The following is an 11,501-nucleotide window of genomic DNA, read 5'->3' as shown; positions in this document are numbered from 1 at the left end:
GGACTCTCTCAAGCTTCTCCACATCCTTTTTGAATTGTGGAGCCCAAAACTGGACGCAGTACTCCAGCTGCGGCCTCACCAAGGCCACATACAAGGGGAGAGTGACATCCCAGGATTTGCTTGAGAAGCACCTATGGATGCAAGCCAGCATTTTGGTCACTTTACTAGCCGCAGCATCGCATTGCAGGCTCATGTTCATCTTGTGGTCAGTGATGACCCCCACGTCTCTTTCTTTGTAGCGCTAGCCAGTGTAGCACTGCCGAGCCTATAAGCATGCTGCAGGTTTTTCTTCCCACGGTGGAGAACCTTGCATTTTTCAGTGTTAAACACCATCAGGTTCTCGTCCGCCCATTTGCTGAGCCTGTCCGAGTCAGCCTGGATCATCCACCTGTCTTCTGGTGTGGATGCTTTTCCCAATTGAGATCTGCTCAGTCAAAGTTTGGAACTTGAATACTGGGCTTTGTCCAACTGAATTTGGAACTGATTTGGCCTTGAACAAGATTTTTTTTAAAAGGTAACATGTGCAAGTAAGTAAAGAGGTGTGACTTTAGTGTGTTTATGGAGTACCTGAGCTAAAACTTGCAGCAATTTCAAAAGAAGTAAACTGCATACATTTTTGATGATCTAAGTCTGTGGGAATCTATAGAAATTGTCCTGTGTGCAAGTTACTGCAGGTATATTTATTTCTAGGTCAGTGTTTTCAAATTTGCTTCTCACTTCCATGTCCTTGGGGAGAACAGGGTTTGATAGTAAGGAGGGAGCTGCAGGGGAAAGAAGTTGTCGGGGGGAGGGCAGAGGGCAAAGGAGCTATTTTTAACCCCCCCTGATTTATCTTCCCTGCTGAAGCAGTAGGAGGGGGACAAATTCAAGGCAAACCTCCAATAATTAGATTCTATACCTGGAAAATTATAACAAATTTATAAATTTTCTATATATAGAATCTAATTATTTGCGGGGGGAGGGTTGTCTTACAATCAGGTTCATCTTACATTTGAGTAAATGCAAAATTTGCCAGTCTAGCACAGGAGAGACTTTTCAAAGTCGTTGATTACTAATAGGGCTGTCAAATGATTTAAAAAATTGATCTCGGTTAGGTGCATGATTAAAAAAATTAGTTGCAATTAATTGTGATTTTAATCACACAGCTGAAAACTCAAAATTATGTGCAGAAACACTCAAAATTATGCAAAATTATGCAGGTACTTTACATCGTTGGGGTGTGTGTAGGAGAGGGGAATTTGTGAATGTGTGGAGCTGTGAGTGTGTAAGAGGGGTTTGGAGTCCAGGGAGGGAGGTCCCCACATGCCCTGGCAGGATGCAGGGTACTGTGGGTCAGGAGTGAGGGGCAGCAGCAGGGCTGGGGAGGCTATGGCTTGGGAGTGAGGTACGGACACACCCATACACACACACCACCCAGCACCCAGCAGGTAAGTCCATGGGGACGGGGCAGGGGAGCAGATCAGGATCCCACAGTGAGGAAGGAAGTGGCAGGGGCTGGGGGCTCTTGATCTGCCCCACCCCTTGCCCCACACCTCACTCCCTTCCCTCCTTCTCCTCTACAGACTTACCTGCAGAGTACTGCTCTACATGACACCAGCTGCGTTCCTGGCCACAGGAAGGCTGTGGCTGCTTGTGTCTGTCTGTGTTTGTGTCTGTGTGCGTGCCCCCCTCTTCCCACCCTCCCTGTGCTGCAGGACCCGGAGCCCACTCCCAGGTTGCTCTGTGGCTCGTGCGCTGCCACCACTGCCCCACTAGATGGCCTGGAGGTGGTGGTGATGATTGTGGATAACATCCCAAACATGGGCTCCAAAGAAATGTGTACAATTAATGTGTCAAAAAAATTAAGACAAGAACCAAGGAACACATTAATTGTATGCATTAACTGCAATTGACAGCCGTAATTATTAATATGTCATTTTTTTCTTCTATTTTATATACAGATGACTGCGAATTTTCCACTGTATTCTGTGAAAAGACTCAAAAGCTTGTCAACATGCAGGCCTTTGTCTTGGCTGCTAAATACCATTCTGTGCCAGACCTTGAAGTGTGTACCCCATTAGAACAGATGCTTGAAGCACTAAATGGAAAGCAAGAAGGAAGATCTGGTATATTAGAATTTATTTTACATTTTAAAAAGTCTCAAATGCTATGGTGGCTAAGAATTGCTGAGTCTGTCATGCTTTTTCCTCCTAATTTCTAATTTTCTTCTGTTATTAGTTGCTTACGTCACTTCAGATTTCTAAGATAATTTTTCTTACTGAAATTTGAGGAAAGGCATCGCTGCATTCTGAACATCTGACACCATGTCTAGACCACTAACTGACTAGGTACGGCAGTGGTAACAATTGACATTGTCATTCAGTAGAATCAGTTAGTTCAGCCTGGACACCACAAAGATGTGACTACCTCCTCCAGCTGCTTCTGGTTGAAGGAGCTAGCATGCATAAAACAGTATGACACGTTTGAGGGTGCCACTGTCAAGAACAGTCAGCTTATGCCTTAGACAGGATCATAAGATTCAAGCTTCGAAGGAACTAGAGGAGAAGGCAATCAGAGAGTGATCTGGTATGATTCAGTACTTGGCCACTACTTAGTTCCAGTTCTCTCTTTTGTTTATAGAGCAGAGTTGTGCTTGTTTTCATGCTCTTGTTAATGATTCCACTCAGAAAGCCACTTCACAAGGTGACTGCTTCACACTGTTACCTTGTTTTGCTGCTGCAGATGAACAGCATCAGACAAGGGTCCTGATTTTCATGAAGTGGATAAGATGCTGAATTTATTCAAGGATCTACTTTAGCTGATCCTGATGGGCCTAGATATGTATTCAGATGAAAATCCGGATGGAACAGAAAATAGCATAGGTGGTTTAAAGAGTTTTCTTCTCTTGGAGTAAATACGGAACTAGGCTGTTTTGGACCAGAACTCTGTCAACTCATTCAGTACTCACCACAGTGGAGTCATCTTGGACTAAAAGCAGGAATTTCAATCAATTTTAAGATTACTTTTCAGCATGAATAGTTGCATCTGCTTACACATTTTAATGTCGTCTTGCTCATTTTGGAAGTACACATTTTCTTTGACTTCCCCTACAGGCACAGGGTCATTCTAATACTTTGGGCTGCATCCATAGGAGGGTAGATATTTGGTTCCCCCAGGACAACTAGCAGTGGCACACCTCGTGCAGCTGCTAGTTGTCCCTGGGAAACACCTGTGCCACACGTGCTCTGGCGTGTGGCAGGTTACCCTGGGTAGGGTAGAGGAGGCTGGGACCAGCCCTGGGGTGGCCCCAGCAACCTTATCTGGGATCCTGGGGCCTTCTGGGGCTGGAGCAGCAGTGATCCTGCTGCTTGGAGCATGGCTGGTAGCTGGAGTGTGGCTCTGGCTGGCCAGGCTCTGGTTTTGAGCAGTGCACACTACCCCCGCCTTTTTTTTCCCACTGGTTTTTTTGAGCCCTGGGCATGATCCCAGGTTTGGTGACCCTTTTCTTGCCTGCCAGGGGCAGGGGGTCGGACTAGATGGCCCACTGAGGTCTCTTCCAACCATAGAATCTATGAATCTATGATATCAAGGGGTCAAAAAAACCCACCACTGCGTTGCTCCCTTGAAGTGCAGAGAACAGCTGAACATGCAGTATATGGTGCCGCAGATGTGTCTGCAACACCACATACCACACAGCCATGGTTGTCTGGACACGGCCCTTGAGGAAAAATGCAAATGCTTTTTGCCTGTTCCTTTGATTAACAGGGATCCTGCCTTACTTCTAAATGTGGAGGAGTTTGTATTTTAAAATTGTGTTTGAACATTTGTGTTCTGAGACATTCTGGTTGACGACCTTGAAGTGACCTCAAAATGCCATCTATATAGGGAAAATCTACTGCTGTAGCTAAATGCAAAATAAAGTCTTAACTTAAAATGAGTCTTCTGATTCATTTTCTTGGGAGTATTCCCATGCTTGAGATTAGGCATGTGCTTAAATTCTGTGCTTTGTAGCAGGGCTAAAAGTAACTTGAAACCAATGCTACTATTCTTGTGTTTCAAATTAAGCACATTTGCTCAGCTGGGTCCAGGCCTTAAAGAGAACAGTTACTACAAAAGCTTAAACCTTTCTGAACAAGTCTCCAAGGTGCCACCCTGCCCTATGCCTGATATCAGAAAAGGAGAGGATATTTTTGCCTCATTTTTGATTCTTGACTAGAGTCTGAGTTGAAGAGTGTTGGTAAAAATCTGGAGTAGTTACATTTACTGCACTTATCTATATTGAATGAAAGCAGTCTCAAAGGTGACTTTTCTCTAATGGAATTACTTTTGTTGTAACATGACATAAGCATGCCTTTTTTCTTTACTTATTTTTGGCTGTTCTCACTTTCAATTGCTCTATCCACTCCATCTTTGAGACTCAGGATCTTGGAATCTATCACTTTTGACACCTTCATAAACACCTAACATTTGAGGTCTTTGCTTTTGATTTCTGATCTGCTTTGTCATCTATAGCATGTCTAAATTCTGCTTTCTCTTCTCTGTCCTAATTGATAGCACTGTGATATATGTTGGCCACGTCCTTTCCATTTACTGCTTGTGTCATTTCCCTCTGATCTCATCATTCTTCACCTCTCCAGGGTAGCTAAAATGCTACATTTATTAAACAACATCTTATTCTCACCAATTCTCACACAATTTTCTTATTCTTAACAAAGGTAGTCACAGGATTACAGGGAACATCCACTTATGAATTAAAAATTAGTTTAAAGCTAGAAGGCAAAGAATGAGTATAAATAGTCAGTTTTCAGGATATAAAGATGTAAATAGTGGAGTTGCCCAGGGTGGGATCTGTGTTGGGACCAATGCTATTTAATATATAAATGATCTAGAAAATGGGGTGAGTAGTGAAGTGGCTAAATTTGCAGAAGAAACAAAATTATTCAAAGTGTTATAAACAATGGGATATTGTGAAGAGCTACAGAAAGATCTGGCACTATTGAGTGAATGAGCAACTAAATGTCAGATGAAATTCAATGTAGATAAGTGTAAAGTGATGCACATGGGCAAAAATAACCGAAATTATACTTACACTATGATGGGGTCTACCGTAGCTCTACCACATAGGAAAGGGATCTTGGAGTCATTGTGGGCAGTTCACTAAAAACAGTTCAGTGCTCAGCGGCCATCAAAAGGGCAAACAAAATGTTAGGAATTATTAAGAAGGGAATTTAAAACAAAATTTACAATATTATTATGCCCCTTTATAAATCCATGATGTGTCCACACCTTGAATACTGTGTCCAGTTCCTGTGCCCAAACCTCCAAAAAGGAGAGAGAAGAACTAGAGAAGATACAGAGAAGGGCAACAAGGATAACTGGCAATACAGAGGGTCTTCTGTATGAGGAGAGACTAAAGAGGCTAGGCTTATTCAGTTTAGGAAAGAGATGCTGAGGGGGAACATGAAAGGATTTACAAAATACTAAATGGCGGGAGAAAGTAAATAGGGATTTATTATTTATTCTGTCTTACAATACAAGAACTAGGGAGTCATAACATGAAACTAGTAGGTAATAAGTTTAAAGCTCAGAAAAGGAAGTTTGATTTCACACAGCATGTAATTAAGGTGTGAAACTCTCTGCCACCCAATGTTGTGGAAGCTGAAAGTTTAGCCAGATTCAAAAAGTGATTGGACAGATTCTTGGAGGAAAAGGGCATCAGTGACTACTGGGAATGAGAGTTAGGTATACAGCCTCCGAATCAGAGCTTCCTGGACCTTTGCAGCTGGGTGCTGAAAGTGAGAGAGGAACAGTGGAAAACCCCAGTCACACCCGGTTTATCTTCCCTTTCAGCATCTGCTGTCTGTCACAGTGTGACACAGGATACTGGGCAAGATGGTCTGACCAAGCAAATGGCAATTCTTATGTTCTTATTCTTCTGATGCAACAAAAATATCAGTTCTCCTTAAATGCCATTTCTAGCTTCTCTGTCTTCGCCTATGCAATTGAAGCACTTTGTTGCTATTTTATGAATACAAGCATTTCGTTTGCTTGCATCTTGTCTGTTCTTCTTTCTTTCTCTCTCTCTGACCTGTCTTAGCTTCTAAATTAGTGCTTCTATTGTCTACTTCTCCCATTCTTGACTTTAGCCGCTTTTTTGTGATTTCAAATAGCTATTATTTTCTGCTGTGTATTAAACTTCTTCCTTCCTTCCTTTGGTCTGTACTAATACCTACAATACAGGGAATGTGACCAAATAACTGGTTTCCGTGTACTGTAAATGAGCTCCTTGATTGTAATAAAGTGCAGATTTAGAAGAGAAACAAGAATTTTTGTGGGTGATACCTTTTATTTGACCAAGTAGTGCACAAGTGGGAAAGACTTAGATAAGCTTTTGAATGCATTCGCCTGATGACCTAAAGAAGAATGCATTGCATTTGAAAGTTCTCTAAGTCTTTCCCAACCATGCACTTAGTCCAATAAAAGACATCACCCACAAAAGTCCTAGCCTCTTATTTACTTCTTGGACCATCATGGCTACTTCAGTGCTACCAAAAAATACAGGTTTAGAATTCATATAATGAAAAAATAATGGGACCCATAGGCAGCACAGCAGCCCAGATGATGGGACTCTGTTTGTTGGATCCATGCCATGGACTATATATTTGGTATAAAGACTGTGTACAAGACTAGTATGTAGTAAAGATATTTGGTATAAAGACTGTATACAAGACTATATATAGTAAAGGTCTTTAACCTGAATGAATTGCCTGAAAGCTATCAAGCTAAGGCAAAGTACCACATTTCCTATTTGAAATATGGAACTTTTCACTGTGTTATACTCACAATTTGTAAAATGGAACTTTCTTTAAATTGTAAACTGATTTTAGGCTTTCTGGACTCATTCCTCTATTTCCAAAAAAGATGCACATTCATTTAGGCCTTATAGATACAGGAAAACCATTGATAGAGCAATGTTTTCAAATGGCATAATTCCATTTCCTTTTTGGATACTCTCCATAATTTTCCTTGTCATAAGTAAAACATGCTTGCTTTACTACACTCACAAATACTTGCAGAGTTCTCTGTCTTAGCATTGAAATAATTTAAAAATTCTATAATGAGGATGCACCTAACAGTAGCTGCTCTTATGGTGGCTTATTTGTAAAGGAGCAAATGAAGTCATATAAACACTTGAAAATCTGGCCCTGTGTTTCTTTTTTTAATGCAGCTATGTGTGGAGCTATACAGAGGAAGCTTGAATTAAGATCTATATGGTTTTCCATTGCTTCCCTACTTTGCTTAATGTGGACCATAATGTATCAGCAGATTCATTGGGCTGGACATGAAGAGAGGATGACAGTTAATGTCAAATAGGGAAACTCCTGTTAGAGGTTTAAGCATCTATAAAAGAAAAAAGGGAGGTATGGTGGAGAAACAGAGCTAGAGGTAACAGACTCCCAATCTTGCAAGTCTTTTAAGGATAAATTGGAGCTGATTTAGTCAATATTAGCTATTTTTACCTGACTTGCTTCAAAATCTTCCCCCAGTTCTTTAGCAGGTAGTTATCAGCCAACAGGGGGTCCTTGCAGCATTGTTACTACAGAAGCTGTGCCAACCAGATGCAGGAGTAGCTAAATAAACATAGAGGCTAAGTACAGATGTTCAAAAAGCCCCTGGCAGAAGTGCTCTATCACACTTAATTAAGTGCTACAAATTAAAGCGTGAGCAAATTGAACAGACATTCACTGTTCAGTGGGGGAAAGGGGAAGGGCTTATAGCCTGTCCTCACTGGCCATTGAAGGCACTCCCACATGCTTCCCAGGAGGCTTTCTGAGTGGCCCCTCTCAGCCCCACCCTGTACCCCCAGCTGGTGACTGCGGAGAGACCCCAGACACCTTTCTATAGCCCTTCTGCCCGGGCTGCACTGCTGCAGCACCCTGGTTGAAAATCTCTGGTCCTGTGGTATAGCAGTCATTCCAGTGCACACTGAAAAAAATAGCATCCAGTCGCATGTTAGTATATTCTAAGTAGAATGCTTTTCAGCATAAATCAGTCTTAAAATGTCTTAAGGAATGGAGATTGCCTCTCTTGATTTCTTGAAGTAGTTTAAATTAATATTTTTATTGTCTAATATTTTAAAAGTACAGTGACTTAATTTAACAGAGTAATTAAAAATGAGGAAACTAGCACTTTGGAATGCAATAATTATTTAAAAATAGAATTACTAAAGTCCTTGTTGAGGAATTAAAAAGTTCTGTACAGGTTCCCTCAAACTTTGCAGTTTCCTCTGGCTGTAGGTATATTTTCTTTCATTACATTTCAGTATATCAGGTGGTTATCACAGTATGCATGCAAAGTGAAAAAAATCCCTTTGTCACATGAAATCCTAAGAAAAATTCCAGGAATATTAAAAAGATAAATTATCCTTATATTTTTCTCATTTTTCCCTGTTTTTGTTTCTTGTTCTGGGATACATGCTGACAAACAAGCAAAGAGGTTGTTCTGGAGAAAAGTGGAAAGGTGAATATAAAGACAAATATAAAACATTAGTAGCTATGGTGATAACCACTTTATATATGTAGCTACAAAGAGACTGCAATCTTTGCACGAGAAACTTGACTTTTGTCAGTTGACTTTGCTCCTAGATCTGTCCCTTAGCTTGTAGATTCTAAAATTTGGAAGTACTTTAATCCAGCTTAAGTATTAGTGCCTCAGGCTGCTCTTACTTGACATCTGACATGACCAGGCTTTGAAGTTCACTATGTTTAAGTGCTTGGCCTGGCATTTGGTGCATAGTTTATAATGATAGTGCAGCTTTTGAGACCATATTTGCCCTTAGGAAAACATACCTTGTAGCAGATGCACATTTTATCTGAACAGGACAATAGAAAATATCTGAGCAAAATTGTTTTTCAGATGGAACAAAAAAGATAAAAAATCTGATAAACAAAGACCAAAATATTTAGATTCTGTAATTTTTTTTCCCCTATCTGTCTATTCAGACCCTATTTTGACTGAAGATAGAGGAAAGTTGTGAGGTCTCATCATGAAGTGTGAGGTGAAACCAGCACCATACTTTGAGAGGGGAAAAACTAAAAAATCATGGGGGTGGAGAAACCCTTCAATTTTACACTGCAAGGTTGCAATTTAGAATGTTATTTATTTTTAGGAAAATCTGGCGACCTTAAGTATTTTTACTTTTAATGAAAACCTTTAAAAGTTATCTCAATGCACTAGCAGTGAAATGACAAACACTTGTTTCTCCTATATACTTTCTTTTATTACTAATAAAGTGTATTATTTTGTTCAGTTGATAGAATCTATATTTGATTCTAAGTATTGTCATCACAATTTATGATAAAGAACCAGATGTTTAAAAAGTACAGGGATTCTGTGTATTTGGAGAGAAATAGGGAAGACTAAATTCTCATGAGCTCGGTTAAATTGGCCACTCTCTTTAAATAAGTAACACTTTTGGCATTATTCCTAGTGTGATCTGATTAAGCAATGAACATAGTTACTGTTTAATGATCAGTTTCTGGACAGATGAACGTAGAAATGCAGGAAAGAGGAAAATGTATTAATCTGCTTAGTTATGCAGAAAAGTGCCTTAAGTGTTCTGTTTTCTGTAAGCATGCTCATTAGTAAGGGCCCAGCTCTGTGACTTATAGTCAGCATACAGAAGTTGTCCCATTGATTTCAATGTCATGTTCACTTTCTACTCACAGGGATGTTCTCCTTTCCCATAGAAGGGAGTATGAGTTTTCCCTTTCCCCATGATGTCTATCTCCTGCAAAGACCATTTAGTTTTTGAGTCTGGGGAACTAAGATATGAAGATGTGCTGTAAGCATGCTGTTCTCTCTAGCCCACTCAAGCAAGCAGTAACAGAGCCTTGACTGTCTCCTGTCAATACATGAACAGCATAGTTGAGGGTAGTAATTTTCAGCTAGTAGAGAATTTTTAGACCCTGGAACAGAAGAGAAGCATGGAAAGAATTGTGCTTCTCTGCCTAAATTTCCCCAGAGTCACTGATAATGATTGCTTGAAGCGTATCCATTTGAGAACACAAGCAAAGATGCAGAATCAGCAATGTAATCTTCCCTCTAAAACAAAATTAGCAATCTGTGCTGTGGCCTGCCTTAATAATTCACATAAGTATGCATTTCTAGAATATAGTTCTAGAAAATGACATGGAAAAGTATGTTTTTTCCTAAGGGATACAGAAAAAGAAAACTTTATATTTTCAGTTCTTAATCATGCTAGGTATTGTGTTACACAGTAAAACCTCGTGAATCTGCGTCTCAGAAATCTAGCACTCTCAGAAATCTGGCCCTGGAGTGGTTGCTCTGGGACTGGCTGCTGCTCCCCCCACATCCCCTGAATGCCGAGGGGAAAGCTTTCATGTGGTGGCTGCCACTGCCATTAACCACCTTGCGCTGCACACGGCTGCTCCAGAACCACCTGCCGCTACCCCTTCTCCTCCCCTCCCTGCCTTCCACTCCATGATCGACCACTGCTCAGATTTTAAAAATCTGGCTTTTTCAGATATTTGGCAGGTACTCAGTCCCAAGCATGCCAGATTCATGAGGTTATACTGTAATTGCTAACTAATGCTAATGGTAATTTTTATAAGACTTAGCAAAATACTACTACTTGGATTAAAGTAGTATTTTATATCTTTTCATTTCTTAGTAATAAGAAACCCTAGTGCCAAAAAGTTCAAACATCCTTAATTGTATTAACATTTGTTTTTTCTTTTTTTAATCTGACACAGAGATGAAAACAGATGAGTTTATGAATGATAAGAAATCTCATGAAGTTCAGGTGATGTCACAGTTAGTAGACAGTATTGCAGATTTTTATGGCATCAAGCAGGTAAGTGTTTTCTTTATAGTAATTCAATAAATATTTTATAGTTATTCTTCTCCTTTTTACCATCTTATTTAAAGTCCATATTTTGACATAACCAAAATTGGCATTAATGATTTCATTTTAATAATAAGGACCAGCTCTTAGAGCAAAGCTGAATGACTGTTTACCTACCAGGTCTTCAAGTTCGGGGAAGTACTGTCTTTCTCTCAACTCATTATGACAATTATTCATCTTCAAAAGATTTTAAAAAAATAGAGAAATCTCTTATTTGCAGATCAGTTAAAAAGCTGAACTGTGTTTTGCTATTAGGGTTGTGTGAAGCTTCGGGTGCCGATTCGATTCAGATGAGATTTGGCCAGTTTCGCCGGCAGAATCTGAATCAAATCAGGAGACCAATAAAAAGGTCTGAATTGATTTGAAGCTCTCCGAATCAATTCAGAAAAGATTTGTAGAGCTTTGGAGGCTTGCACAGTCCTCACTTGCTGCCACAGGGAGCTGAAACCTGCACTCACTGGCTGGATCCCTCATTCATCAGCTGCTGCCAGGTGGGGAGGCAATCCCTGCTGCCCCGCACTGCCCTGTGCTGCATGGGGAGCTCTTCCATGAGCCCCCACCCCCCACCTGCTCTCCCAGCCCCTCCCCCATGGCT

The 11,501-nt window shown here is 40.5% G+C and overlaps 1 protein-coding gene across 1 annotated transcript in view; it reads left to right on the top strand.

Annotated features, from left to right (window-relative positions):
- The window catches only part of METTL25 (methyltransferase like 25), a 116,050-nt gene that overhangs the window by 24,493 nt on the left and 80,056 nt on the right, over positions 1-11,501 (top strand). The window contains exons 2-3 of the mRNA XM_019543137.1: positions 1,941-2,105; positions 10,755-10,855. Of these exons, the coding sequence (XP_019398682.1) occupies positions 1,941-2,105; positions 10,755-10,855 (266 nt within the window). The remainder of the gene's footprint in view (positions 1-1,940; positions 2,106-10,754; positions 10,856-11,501) is intronic.

This window comes from Crocodylus porosus, unplaced genomic scaffold (genome assembly GCF_001723895.1).
Source record: "Crocodylus porosus isolate Cpor-Errol unplaced genomic scaffold, CroPor_comp1, whole genome shotgun sequence".
Classification (NCBI taxonomy): Eukaryota; Metazoa; Chordata; order Crocodylia; family Crocodylidae; genus Crocodylus; species Crocodylus porosus.
Note: the sequence above shows the minus strand (reverse complement) of the source record. Positions and strands in the feature narration are given on the sequence as shown.